Source organism: Lagenorhynchus albirostris, chromosome 2 (genome assembly GCF_949774975.1).
Source record: "Lagenorhynchus albirostris chromosome 2, mLagAlb1.1, whole genome shotgun sequence".
Taxonomy (NCBI): domain Eukaryota; kingdom Metazoa; phylum Chordata; class Mammalia; order Artiodactyla; family Delphinidae; genus Lagenorhynchus; species Lagenorhynchus albirostris.
Genome location: NC_083096.1, coordinates 142585042 through 142600220, shown reverse-complemented (window position 1 = coordinate 142600220; position 15179 = coordinate 142585042). Strand labels below are relative to the sequence as shown.

Genomic DNA, 15179 nt, shown 5'->3' with positions numbered 1-15179 from the left:
TCAGTTTTTCACCACTGAGAATGATGCTGGCTGTGGGTTTGTCATATATTTGGCCTTTTATTATGTTAAGTTCCCTCTATGCCTACTTTCTGGAGAGTTTTTATCATAAATGGGTGTTGAATTTTGTCGAAAGCTTTTTCTGCATCTATTGAGACGATCACATTTTTTCTCCTTCAATTTGTTAATATGGTTTATCACATTGATTGATTTACGTATATTGATGAATCCTTGCATTCCTTGGATAAACCCCACTTGATCATAGTATATGATCCCTTTAATGTGCTGCTGGATTCTGTTTGCTAGTATTTTGTTCAGGATTTGGAGGAGCCAGGCTCCCTGACTTCAGACTATACTACAAAGCTACAGTAATCAAGACAGTATGGTACTGGCACAAAAACAGAAATACAGATCAATGGAACAGGATACAAAGCCCAGAGATAAACCCACGCACATATGGTCACCTTATCTTTGATAAAGGAGGCAAGAGTTCACGATGGAGAAAAGACAGACTCTTCAATAAGTGGTGCTGGGAAAAATGGACAGCTACATGTAAAAGAATGAAATTAGAACACTCCCTAACACCATACACAAAAATAAACTCAAAATGGATTAAAGACCTAAATGTAAAACCAGACACTATAAGACTCTTAGAGGAAAACACAGGCAGAACACTCTATGACATAAATCATAGCAAGATCCTTTTTGACCTACCTCCTAGAGAAATGGAAGTAAAAACAAAAATAAACAAATGGGACCTAATGAAACTTAAAAGCTTTTGCACAGCAAAGGAAACCACAAACAAGACAAAAAGACAACCCTCAGAATAGGAGAAAATATTTGAAAACGAAGCAACTGACAAAGGATTAATATCCAAAATATACAAGCAGCTCATGCAGCTCAATATCAAGAAAACAAACAACCCAATCCAAAAATGGACAGAAGACCTAAATACACATTTCTCCTGTATAAGACCTAAATACACATTTCTCCTGTATACAATCTGTATAAGAAGATATATAGATTGTCAACAAACACATGAAAGGATGCTCAACATCACTAATCATTAGAGAAATGCAAGTCAAAACTACAATGAGGTATCACCTCACACCAGTCAGAATGGCCATCATCAAAAAATCTAAAAACAATAAATGCTGGAGAGGGTGTGGAGAAAAGGGAACCCTCTTGCACTGTTGTTGGCAATGTAAATTGATACAGCCACTATGGAGAACAGTATGGAGGTTCCTTAAAAAACTACAAATAGAACTACCATATGATCTAGCAATCCCACTACTGGGCATATACCCTGTGAAAACCATAATTCAAAAAGAGACATGTACCACAATGTTCACTGCAGCACGATTTAAGATAGCCAGGACATGGATACAACCTAAGTGTCCAGCAACAGATGAATGGATAAAGAAGATGTGGCACATATATACAATGGAATAATATTCAGCCATAAAAAGAAACGAAACTGAGTTATTTGTAGTGAGGTAGATGGACCTAGAGTCTGTCACACAGAGTGAAGTAAGTCAGAAAGAGAAAAACAAGTATCATATGCTAACACATATATACGGAATCTAAAGATAAAAAGAAATTGGTTCTGGTGAACCTAGGGGCAGGAATGGAATAAAGACACACGTAGAGAATGGACTTGAGGACACGGGGTGGGGGAAGGATAAGCTGGGGAGAAGTGAGAGAGTAGCACTGACATATATACACTACCAAATGTAAAATAGCTAGCTAGTGGGAGGCAGCTGCATAGCACAGGGAGATCAGCTTGGTGCTTTGCGACCACCTAGAGAGGTCGGATAGGGAGGGTGGGAGGTAGGAGGAGCAAGAGGGAGGTGATATGGGGATATATGTATCCCCGTATCAGGGGATACATATACATATATGTATACATATAGCTGATTCACTTTGTTATACAGCAGAAATGAACACATCATTGTAAAGCACTTATACCCCAAGAAAAATGTTAAAAAATAAAATAAAATAAAATACCTGGCAAATTTTTTTAAAAATCACACACACACAAAGGAGAGTGGGTGGTTTGGAGACTGCTTGGGAGAAAACCATTTGTCTTTCCTACTCAATCCCTTTAATATGTCAGACTCACCATTAAGTTATAGATTTTATTTCACAAATAAATCAGATACTGCCATCCTTATCTGCCTCCCACTTCACTTTTCAAACAGTTTCTGAACTCAGAGCTCATGTCTTAGTTATTCACCTAATAAGTATTAATTTAGTGATTAAAAAAAAAAGATGTGGCACAATATACAATGGAATATTACTCAGCCATAAAAAGAAACGAAATTGAGTTATTTGTAGTGAGGTGGATGGACCTAGAGACTGTCACACAGAGTAAAGTAAGTCAGAAAGAGAAAGACAAATACCATTTGCTAACACATACATATGGAATCTAAAAAAAAAAAAAAAATGGTTCTGAAGAACCTAGGGGCAGGACAGGAATAAAGATGTAGACATGGAGAATGGACTTGAGGACATGGGGAGTGGGAAGGGTAAGCTGCGATGAAGTGAGAGAGTGGCGTGGACATATATACACTACCAAATGTAAAATAAATAGCTAGTGGGAAGCAGCCGCATAGCACAAGGAGATCAGTTAGGTGCTTTGTGTCCAGCTAGAGGGGTGAGACAGGGAGGGTGGGAGGGAGACACAAGAGGGAGGAGATATGGGGATGTATGTATATGTATAGCTGATTCACTTTGTTATACAGCAGAAAGTAACACACCATTGTAAAGCAATTATATTCCAATAAAGATGTTAACATGCACCCTATGTTCATAGTAGCACTAGTCAGTGTAGCCAAGACATGGAAACAACCTAAATGTCCATCAACAGGATAAAGAAGACATGATACATATATACAATGGAATACTACTCAGCGATAAAAAAGAATGAAACAATGCCATTTGCAGCAACATGGATGAACCTAGGGATTATCATACTAAGTGAAGTAAGTCAGGAAGAATAAGACAAATACCATATAATATCACTTATATGGGGAATCCAAAATATGACACAAATGAACTTATTTTTGAAACAGAAACAGACTCACAGACAGAAACAGATTTGTGGTTGCCAAAGGGGATGGGGGAGAGGGAGGGATGGATTGGGAGTTTGGGATTAGCAGATGCAAATTATTATATATAGAATGGCTTAACAACAAGGTCCTACTGTATAGCACAGGGAACTATATTCAATGTCTGGATAAACCATACTGGAAAAAAATATTAAAAAGAATGTATATATATATATGTATAACTGAATCACTCTGCTATACAGCAGAAATTTTAATGTTGTAAATCAACTATACTTGAATAAAATAAATATAAAAAATAAATAAGTGTGTGTGCGTGTGTGTGTGTGTGTGTGTACATATATATATATATATTCTGTATTGGTTATTGTTAGATAATTTCACTGAATATAGAAATAAAGGTTGACAGGAGGTTTTCCTCTCTCCAGAACTCTTAAGATATTATTCAACTGTCTTCTGGCTTCTATTGCTACTACTGATAAGTCAGCCACATTCCCAACTTCCACACCTTTATGAATGACCTTACCTTTTTTTTCTGGCTGCTTTTCAAAAAGCAACTTTACTGAGATATAATTTATATAAAACAAATTGCACATATTTAAGGTTTACAATTTGGTTCATTTTTGACATACGTATATAATAAAACCATCGCCACCATCAAGATAATAAACATATCAATCACTCGCAAAAATTCCCTCATATCCCTTTGTAATCACTCCCTCCCTCTTCCACACCAATACTCAGGCAACCACCAACCTGCTGTCTATGACTATAGCTTAGACTGCATTTTCTAGAATTTCATATGCATGGAATCGCACAGTATATAGTCATTTTTGTCTGGCTTTTTACACTCAGGATACTTATTTTGAGATTCATCTATGTTGTACTGTTCATTCCTTTTTATACCAAATAGTATAACAAGGTATGGATATACCACAATTTGTATATCTGTTCATCTCTTTGGCTATTACACATAAAACTGCTTTGAATATTCATATACAAGTAAATGTAGAGACATATACTTTCACTTATCTTGGATAAATCCATAGGAATTGAATGACTGAATCATATATTAGGCGTATGTTTAACTTTTTAAAAACTGCCAAAATGTTTTCAAAGTGGATGTATTATCATATGATCCAATAATTCCACTTCTGGGTATTTATCCAAAAGAAATGAAAACACTAACGGGAAAAGAAATCTGCACCTCCATGTTCAATGCAACATTATTTACAATAGCCCAGACATGGAAACAACCTAAGTGTCCACTGATGGATGAATGAATAAAGAAAATGTGGTCCATATATATAACTGAATATTATTCAGCCATAAAAATAAAGAAAATCTTGCCATGTGCCACAACATGGATGGACCCTAAGGGCATATTGCTAAATGAAATAAGTCTGACAGAGAAAGACAAATATTGTATGATCTCACACGTGGAATCTAAAAACAACAACAACAAAACCTGAACTCATACAGAGAACAGATTGGTGGTTGCCGGAGACAGGGGTGGGTGGTTGGAGGTGAGTGAAATGGGTGAAAGTAGTCAAAAGGTACAAAGCCCACATGCCCTGTATTGTATATTGAAAAGTTGCTGAGGGCTTCCCTGGTGGCGCAGTGGTTGAGACTCCGCCTGCCGATGCAGGGGACACAGGTTCGTGCCCCGGTCTGGGAGGATCCCACGTGCCGTGGAGCGGCTGGGCCCGTGAGCCATGGCCACTGAGCCTGCGCGTCCGGAGCCTCTGCTCCGCAACGGGAGAGGCCGCAGCAGTGAGGGGCCCGCATACCGCAAAAAAAAAAGAAAAGAAAAGAAAAGTTGCTGAGAGTAAATCTTAAAAGTTCTCACCTCAAGAAAAATAAATTGTTATGTGTGGTGGTGGATATTAACTAGGTTTACTGTGGTGATCATTTCACAAAATATACATATATTGAATCATTATGTTGTACACCTGAAACTAATATAATGTTATATGTCAACCAACTCTCAATTAAAAATAATTTAAAAATAAACTTTTAGGGACTTCCCTGGTGGTCCGGTGGCTACGAATCCACCTTCCAATGCAGAGGACGCGCGTTCGATCCCTGGTCGGGGAACTAAGATCCCACGTGCCACAGGGCAACTAAGCCCACGGGCCGCAACTACTAAGCCCGTGTGCTCTAGAGCCCACATGCCACGAGAGAGCCTGCATGCCTCAGCTACTGAGCCCATGAGCTCTGGAGCCCGTATGCCACAACTAGAGAAGCCCACACACCGCAACGAAAACACCGTGCATGCCACAAAGGTCCCACGTGCCGCAACTAAGACCCAATGCAGCCAAATAAATTTTTAAAAAATTTTTTAATTAAAAAAGAAAAAAATCTTTAAAAAGAAAGGAGGGGCCTTCCCTGGTGGCTCAGTGGATAAGGTTCTGTGTTCCCAATGCTGGGGGCCCAGGTTCGATCCCTGGTCAGGGAACTAGATCCCACATGTATGCCACAACTAAAGAGCCAGCGAGCCACAACTAAGGAGCCAGTGAGCCACAACTAAGACCCAGTGCAACCACATAAATATTTTTTTAAGTTTAAAGAAATAAATAAAATAAAAAGAAAGTGGATGTAATATTTCACATTTCCACTAGCCCTGTTTTAGACTTGGCATTCATTCACATCCTTGACAACGCTTGGCATAGTCAATCTTTTCAATTTTAGCTGTTCTAGTAAGTGTAGTGATTTCCCTAATGACGAATAATGTTGAGCATCTTTTCATGTGTTTGACATCTGTATGTCTTCTTTAAAAAAGTGTTGGCTCTAACCTTTGGCCCATATTTTTATTTGGTTGTTTACAGTAGTCACCCCTTATCCTTGGAGGATATGTTACAACGCCTCCAGTGGAGGCCTGAAACCACAGATAGCACCAAACCCTGTAAATACTATTTTCTTCCTCTACATACTTACCTATGATAAAGTTTTATTTATAAATTAGGCACATTAAGAGACTACCCAAATGGCCTGCATCACTACTCTTGCACTTTGGGGCCATTATTAAATAAAATAAGGATTACTCAAACACAAGCACTGTGATACCACCAACAGCCAATCTGATAACCAAGATGGCTACTAAGTGATTAACAGGCAGGTAGTATACACAGCATGGATATGCTAAACAAAGGGATGTTTCATATCCCAGGCAGGATGAAGCTGAACAACATGAGATTTCACCACACTATTCAGAATGGCATGTAGTTTAAAACTGTAAGTTGTTTATTTATGGAATTTTCCATTTGATATTTTCAGACATGGCTGACCAAGGGTAACTGAAACCACAGAAAGCAAAACCACGAATAAGGGGGGGATTACTATACTTATTATTGAGTTTTGAAAGTTTTTTATATCTCCTATATACAAATCACTTACCAGATATGATTTGCAAATATTTTTTCCCAGTCTGCAGCTAATATTGTTATTCTTTAAAAAATATCTTTCAAAAAGCATAAGTTTATAATTTTGAGGAAGTCCCATTAATCATTTTTTTCCTCTGGTATCATACCTAAGAAATGTTGCCTAATCCAAGGTCATAAAGATTTTATCTCATTTTTTATTCTGTAAACTTTATACTTTTAGGTTTTACATTTAGGTCTGTAATGCAGTTTTGAGTTATTTTTTTACATAGTGCAAGATATGGATCAAAGGTCTTTCTTTGTACATGGATATCTAACTTTTCATATGTTTAAAAGATTATCATTTCTCCACTGAATTACCTCTGAATGTCTGTCAAACTTCAGTTGTTCATAGAACTGTAGTCTTATTTCGAGACTCACTATTCTGCTCCACTGATCTACTTGTCTACTTGATGCCAATATCACACTTTGATTATTGTAGCTTTATAAGTCTGGAAATCAGGTGTTGTTAGTCCTCCAACTTTGGTCTTTTTCAAAGTTGTTTTAGATTTTCTAGGGTCTTTGCATTTACAGATGAATTTTAGCTTTTCTCTTCTTTTTTATCTTTTTTATTGAAGTATAGTTGATTTACAATGTTTCAGGTGTACAACAAAGTGATTCAGTTATACAGACAGATTCTTTTGCAGATTCTTTTCCATTATAGCTTTTTTTTAAAGATTTATTTATTATTTGTTTGTTTTTGGCTGCGTCGGGTCTTAGTTGCGGCATGCGTGATCTTTGTTGAGGTATGCGGGCTTCTCGAAGTTGTGGTATGCGGGTTTTCTCTTCTCTAGTTGTGGCACGCAGGCTCCAGGGCATGTGGGCTCTGTAGTTTTGCAGCACGTAGGCTCTCTAAGTTGAGGCGCATGAGCTCATTAGTTGTGGCGCGTGGGCTTAGTTGCCCCGTGGCATGTGGGAACCTAGTTCCCTAACCAGGGATCGAACCCACATCCCCTGCATTGCAGGAAGATTCTTTACCACTGGACCACCAGGGAAGTCCCTCCAGATGAATTTTAGAATCAGCTTTTCAATTTGGGATTTTGGTCAGTTTAGAAAGAAATTTAACAATATCAATTCTTCCAACATATAAAAAAGGTTTATTTCTGCATTTCTTTAGCTCTTCTTTAATTTCTCTCAGGAATGTTCTGTAATTTCTGTACACAAGTTTTGTGTATTTTTGATGCTATTATAAATAGCAGTTTTTTTAAATTTCAGTTTTATACTGTTTACTGTTAGTATATAAAAATATAATTGATTTTTGCACATTGAGCTTGTATTCTGCAACCTTGCTAAACTCACTCATTAATTCTAATGAATAAATCTTTTCTAGACTTCTATATAAACAATCATATTACCTACAAATATAGTTTCACTTCTTCTTTTCCAGTTTCGATAGCTTGCCTTTCTTTCTCTTGCCTGACTACACTGGCTAGAACCTCTAATAAAATGCTGAATGAAAGTGGTAAGAGTGAACATATCTATCTTTTTTTTCCAATTTTTTTATTGTGATAAAATATACATAACATAAAACTTACTATCTTAACAATTTTTACAAGTACAACTCAGTGGAATTAAGGACATTCATTTGTTGTGCAACTATCACCATCATGCATCAGCAGAATTCTTTTCATCTTGTAAAACTGAAACTGTACACCCATTAAGGATAGCTCCCCATTCCTCCATCTCTCCAGTCCCTGACAACCACCATTCTACTTTCTATCTCTATGATTCTGACTACTCTAAGTACCTCATATAAGTGGAATCATACAGTATTTGTCTTTTTATGACTGGCTTATTTCACTTAGCTTTAATTTACTCAAGGTTCTTCCATGTTGTAACATATCAGAATTGCCTTTCCTTTTTTTTTTTAAAGATTATGTTTTTCTATGTGGACCATTTTCAAAGCCTGTATTGAATTTGTTACAATATTGCTTTTGTTTTACATATTGGTTTTTTGGCCAGGAAGCATGTCCCATCTTAGCTCCCCGACCAGGGATCGAACCCACATCCCCTGCATTGGAAGGCAAAGTCTTAACCACTGGACCACCAGGGAAGTCTCTGCCTTGCTTTTTTTTTTTCTTTTAAATATTTATTTTGGCTGCACCAGGTCTTAGTTACAGCACACGGGATCTTTGTTGTGGCATGCTTAGTTGCGGCACACATGACCTTTTTTAGTTGTGGCATGCGGGCTCTTAGTTGCAGACTTCTTAGTTGCACCATGCAGACTCTTACTTGCGGCATGCATGTGGGATCTAGTTCCCCGGCCAGGGATCGCACCTGGGCCCCCTGCATTGGGAGCACAGAGTCTTACCCACTGGACCACCAGGGAAGTCCTCCCTGCCTTGCTTTTTAAGGCAGTATAATATTTCACTGTATGTATATGTGACATTTTATTTATCCATTCATCTGTTGATGGACAACTGAGCTGCTTCTATGTTTAAGCTATTCTGAATAATGCTACGATGAACATGGCCGTACAAATATCACTTCAAGACCCTGTTTTCAATTCTTCTGAGTATATACTCAAAAGTGTAATTGCTGGATCACATGGTAATTCCATTTTTAACTTTTTGAGGAACTGCAACAGTTTCCCACAGCAGCTCTACCATTTTCATGCCTGTCTTTTGTCCTAATCTTAGGGAGACAACATTCAGTCTTTCACCATTAAGTATAACATTAGCTGTGACTTCTTCATAGATGTTCTTTATCATGTTGAGGAAGCTCCCTTCTATTCCTAGTCTGCTGAGATTTTTTTTTTTTTTTTTTTTTTTTGCGGTACGCTGGCCTCTCACTGTTGTGGCCTCTCCCGTTGCGGAGCACAGGCTCCGGATGCGCAGGCTCAGCAGCCATGGCTCACGGGCCCAGCCGCTCCGCGGCATGTGGGATCTTCCCAGACCAGGGCACGAACTCGTGTCCCCTGCATCGGCAGGTGGACTCTCAACCACTGCGCCACCAGGGAAGCCCTGCTGAGATTTTTTAATCAGGACTTTTAAATGCTTTTTCAGCATCTACTAAGATGATCATATAGTTTTCTTTTTCGGTTTGTTAGTATGATGAATTACATTGATTCATTTTCTAATGTTAAACCAACAATGCACTCCTGTAATAAATTCCTATTTGGTCATGATGTATTTCTTCCTTAAATATACTGTTGGATTCAATTTTCTAAAATAATGTTCAGAATTTCTGCATTTATGTTAATGAGGGATATTGCTCTGAAATTTTCTTTCATTGTAATGTCCTTACCTGGTTTTGGTATTAGAGTAATGTGGGCCTCATAGACTGGGTTGGGAAGCATTCTTCCTCTTCAGTGTTCTGGAAGAGTTTGTGTAGAACTGGTACATACATATCAATTATCCCAGAGCTCAATGATCCTCTTTTCTTTCTTTTTCCCAAGTTCTTTTTTCTTTCTGTTTCATTTTGGATAGTTTCCATTGCTTTATCTTCAAGTTCACTAACCTTTTTTTTTTAATATAAATTTATTTATTTTGTTTATTTTTGGCTGCATTGGGTTGTCATTGCTGCACACGGGCTTTCCCTAGTTGTGGCGAGCGGGAGCTACTCTTCATTGCAGTGCATGGGCTTCTCATTTCGGTGGCTTCTCTTGTTGCAGAGCACAGGCTCTAGGCACGTGGGCTTCAGTAGTTGTGGCACGTGGGCTAGCAGTTGTGGCTCATGCGTTCTAGAGCACAGGCTCAGCAGTTGTGGCGCATGGGCTTAGTTGCTCCGCAGCATGTGGGATGCTTCCGGACCAGGGCTCGAACCTGTGTCCCCTGCACTGACAGGCAAATTCTTAACCACTGCGCCACCAGGGAAGCCCCTCACTAACCTTTTCTTTTGCAATGTCTGATCTGCCATTAGTCCTACGCACTGTATTTTTCATCTTAGACATTGTAGTTTTCACTTCTATAAGTTCAATTTGAATCTTTTTTTATATCTTCCATGTCTCTATTTTTGGGAACATCAGGAATATAGTTATATTAACTGCCTTAATGTCCTTCTCTACTAATTCTACTGGGTCAGTTCAAGGTCAGTTTTGACTGGCTGATCTTTCTTCTCTTCATGGTTTGTATTTTCCTGCTTCCATGTATGCCTGATAATCTTTGACTGAATGGCAGACAATGTGAACTTTTTGGCAGCGATGGATATTTTGTATTCCACTATAAATATTCTCAAGCTTTGTTCAATAATGACATGAAATACTTAGAAATAGTTTATTCATTTGGATCTTGCCTTTAAAACTTTTTAGTTGGGACCAGACCACATTTAGTTTAGGGTTAAATATTCCCCATTAGTAAAACAAGACCTTTCTGAGTACTCTACCCAATACCCCACAAAGTATGAGGCTTTTCAGTCTGGATAGTTGGAAGATACTATTCCCAGCTCTGTGTGAGCACCAAGCACTGTTCTAATCCCCTCAGATGGTTCTTTCTCTGGCTTCAGGAAGCTTTTCCACATACATGCACCACAGTATTGTGCTGAATACTCTGAGGGGACTGTCCATAGATCTCTGGGTTTCTCTCTGTATAGCTTTCTCGTTTTTGTTATTCTGTCCTACAAACTCTAGCCACGCTGTACTCCCTGGACTCGTCCATCTCCTCAACCCTGGGAATCCACTGCATTCTACTCCCTATAATACCATCTAGAAACTCTCTCAAATTGGAGTAATCATTGAGCTCACCTCATTTGTTTTCCATTCACTGTTGGTCCTTCATTGCCTAAAGAAGACATTATTAGTGATTTTTGTCTTTTTTTGTTTTGTTGGTTATTTTGAGGAGAAGGTAAATCCAGGCCCTGTTATTCCAACTTCACCAAAAGTCCAGTAGAGCTGCTTTTAAGGTTAGTTTTGTTTTTTTGTAATATTCTAAAATTCCCTATAATGTACATAATATATAATGGCTTTCTTTTTAAGTCTGTTTGGAATTCCCTGAGCTTCCTGCAGCTAATGATCAGCATCTTTGAACATTTCTTGAAATTTCTCAGTTATTATCTCCTAAACTACCACTTTGGCTCTGTTCTATTAAGTCTTCTGAAATGCTAATTAAATCAAAATAATAGGCTGATAAAATTTGAATGATTTCTTTTCCTTCTAAGTTCCTGAATTTTTTCAATGCATTCATTATTTTCAATAAAAATGTGCTGAGCACCTACTATGTGTCAGACACTGTACTAAGCAACACAGAAACAAAAATAAATAAGAAATTAAACCTGTCCTCTACAATATTTGTATACTGAAGCCTGGAAGAAGAGAGAAGGCAGACATTTATAACACAGTGTATAAGGTTTTCTGATCAAGCCACTGTGGGAACACCAAGAAAGTGTACCTATAACACAGACCTGTTGGGAAGGTCAAGTAAAAGAGTATTTCTCAGAGAAGATATCTTAGAGATAAGTAAGAATTTATATAGAATTAACATTATAACTTTGAAAAGAAAAAATTAAATAGCTAACATACTAATGAATTTTAAAAAGAAAATAGTCTACTTATACTATGTCTATATGAAATGTTCTAATAAAAATCACTGAAAACTTATGAATTCCCAAAGGCTAAACCTTAAAAGGCCCTGCATGATCTGGGCTTCTCCAGCTTCATCTCATATCATTTTCCTCCTGGCTCTCTGCTCCAATCATGCTCTTTCAGCTCCTCATATGCCATGTCCTTTCATAACTTAGAGACCTTCATACTGCTTTTTTGTGTAAAATGCTCTCATCTCACCCTTCTATGCCACTCAACCTCTACTTCAAGGTTCAACAAATGTCACTTTCTCAAAGAAACTACCCCTCCTCTAAATTAAGTAAAATATCCTTGTACACTTACTTAGCACCACAATTGCCCCTTTAATAAAACTCATCTTACTTAAATCCTTATTCAATGTATGCCTTCACCAATACTTTAGAAACTCTGAGGACAAGAACCATGACTATCTTATTCACCACTCCCTAGACCTAACACATAAGAACTCAATAAATATTGGTTGGACTAACTGATTGTACCTTTAAACTTAGGAATCAACGTACTTTAGGATAAGCAAACTGGTCTCTGAGAAGGTTCCCCTCCTGATCACCTAAGATAAGAAAGGCAATCACAGCTTTCAACGCTATCATTTCAGTTACTACTATATGACTAGAAAAATACTTGATTTTTACTTTCATTAATAAAAAATATTTGATATAGTTTTACCACTCAATAAATAAATAAAATATTTTGTAAAAAGACTTACCAAAATGTTTTTCTTATGTCGTTTCTCTTTTATATGTTTATGAGCTCCCTGGATGTTTTCAATGTGAATTAAGCAAAGTTTGCACAGATATCGGCAATTGGTATATTCTGGTGAGCGCTAAAAAAAAAGTTGAAAACATTTTTTCAGAAAACAAAAAAAAAGTAAAATTTTTACTATATATGTGAAGGATACAACTATGTAAATATATGAGACAAAAATAAGCAGTGAATGAATACTTTTTAATAAACAATTCAGTACTCATATACCCAAGAGATAGCTGTCCTTTTCAAAATAGTCATCTTGGGAGATAATATACTAATTTCAAATGATATCATGATAATCCTAAATATGTCTGATACTTATCTAATATAGTCTTCAGAATCCAATGTAAGATAAGAAAGGCAGTATTATTATTTAGTCTTATTCCAACACTGTCTCAAAAACTGGTTTAAAAATTTCAGTCTTTTTGATTACCATAAAAAATAAAATTCACCCGAAATTGGGAATTTCAGAAGAATGAATTGCAAATATGGAAGACAATTCTAAAATCTGAGTTTTGAAAACACTCTACTCAATTACAATCACATGGGAATAAATGGATAACCTCTTGAGTTAACTACTCTGAAGGGAAAAACAATTATGACACATGAAAAGTATCAGTCACAATACTAAAATCATACTTTATATATATATTCTTGAAATAAGAAAAAATTAGTAATCCCAAAGTACCTGTTATATGCTAGGCACTATGCTAGATGTTTGACATATAATTTGTCATTTTAACTCCCCTAATAATCCAATTAGATTGGTATTATCTTCATTTTATAGATGTGATAAAAAAAAGCTCATAGAGCTTGCAACTTTCACAAGGATACAACAATATTACATGGTAGATGCTGAACTTAATTTCATGTATATCTGAATCCAAAGCCAAGACTCCACCCATAAGATGATACAAAAAAAATTTACAGAAACACAATACGAGGAACCAAGATGGCAGAGTAGAAGGATGTGCTCTCACTCCCTGTTGTAAGAACACCAGAATCACAACTAGCTACTGGACAGCCATCGACAGGAAGACACTGGAACTCACCAAAAAAGATACCCCACATCCAAAGACAAAGGAGAAGCCACAATGTGACCATAGGAGGGGCGCAATCACAGTAAAATCAAATCCCATAACTGCTGGGTGGGTGACTCACAGAGTGGACAACACTTATACCACAGAAGTCCACCCACTACAGTGAAGGTTCTGAGCCCCACATCAGGCTTCCCAACCTGGGGGTCCGGCAACGGGAGGAAGAATTCCTAGAGAATCAGACTTTGAAGGCTAGTGGGAGCTGACTGCAGGACTTCAACAGGACTGGGAGAAACAGAGACTCCACTCTTGGAGGGCACACACAAAGTAGTGTGCACGTCGGGACTCAGGGGAAGGAGGAGTGACCCCATAGAGACTGAACCAGACCCACCTGCTAGTGTTGGAGCGTCTCCTGCAGAGGCAGGGGGTGGCTGTGCCTCGCCGTGGGGACAAGGACACTGGCAGCATAACCTCTGGGAAATACTCCTTGGCATGAGCCTTCCCAGAGTCTGTCATTGGCCCCACCAAAGAGCCCAGGTAGGCTCCAGTGTTGGGTTGCCTCAGGCCAAACAACCAACAGGGAGCAAACCCAGCCCCACCCATCAACAGTCAAGCGGATTAAAGCTTTACTGAGCTCTGCCCACCAGAGCAACAGTCTGCTCTACCCACCACCAGTCCCTGCCATCAGGAAACTTACACAAGCCTCTTAGATAGCCTCATCCACCAGAGGGCAGACAGCAGAAGCAAGAAGAACTACAATCCTGCAGCCTGTGGAACGAAAACCACATTCACAGAAAGACAGACAAGATGAAAAGGCAGAGGGCTATGTACCAGATGAAGGAACAAGATAAAACCACAGAAAAACAACTAAATGAAGTGGAGATAGGCAACCTTCCAGAAAAAGAATTCAGAATAACGACAGAAGATGATCCAGGACCTCGGAAAAAGAATGGAAGCAAAGATCGAGAAGATGCAAATGTTTAACAAAGACCTAGAAGAATTAAAGAACAAACAAACAGAGATGAGCAATAGAATGACTGAAATGAATACTACACTAGAAGGAATCAATAGCAGAATAACTGAGGCAGAAGAATGGATAAGTGACCTGGAAGACAGAACGGTGGAATTCAATGCTGTGGAACAGAATAAAGAAAAAAGAATGAAAAGAAATGAAGACAGCCTAAGAGACCTCTGGGACAACATTAAATGCAACAACATTCACATTACAGGGGTCCCAGAAGGAGAAGAGAGAGAGAAAGGACCAGAGAAAATACCTGAAGAAATTATAGTCGAAAACTTCCCTAACATGGGAAAAGAAATAGCCACCCAAGTCCAGGAAGCGCAGTGAGTCCCATACAAGATAAACCCAAGGAGAAACACACAGAGACACACAGTA

General features: G+C 38.1%; 1 protein-coding gene across 1 annotated transcript in view; it reads right to left on the bottom strand.

Annotated features, from left to right (window-relative positions):
• The window catches only part of TUT4 (terminal uridylyl transferase 4), a 143301-nt gene that overhangs the window by 82926 nt on the left and 45196 nt on the right, over positions 1-15179 (bottom strand). The window contains exon 4 of the mRNA XM_060140062.1: positions 12706-12822. Within this exon, the coding sequence (XP_059996045.1) occupies positions 12706-12822 (117 nt within the window). The remainder of the gene's footprint in view (positions 1-12705; positions 12823-15179) is intronic.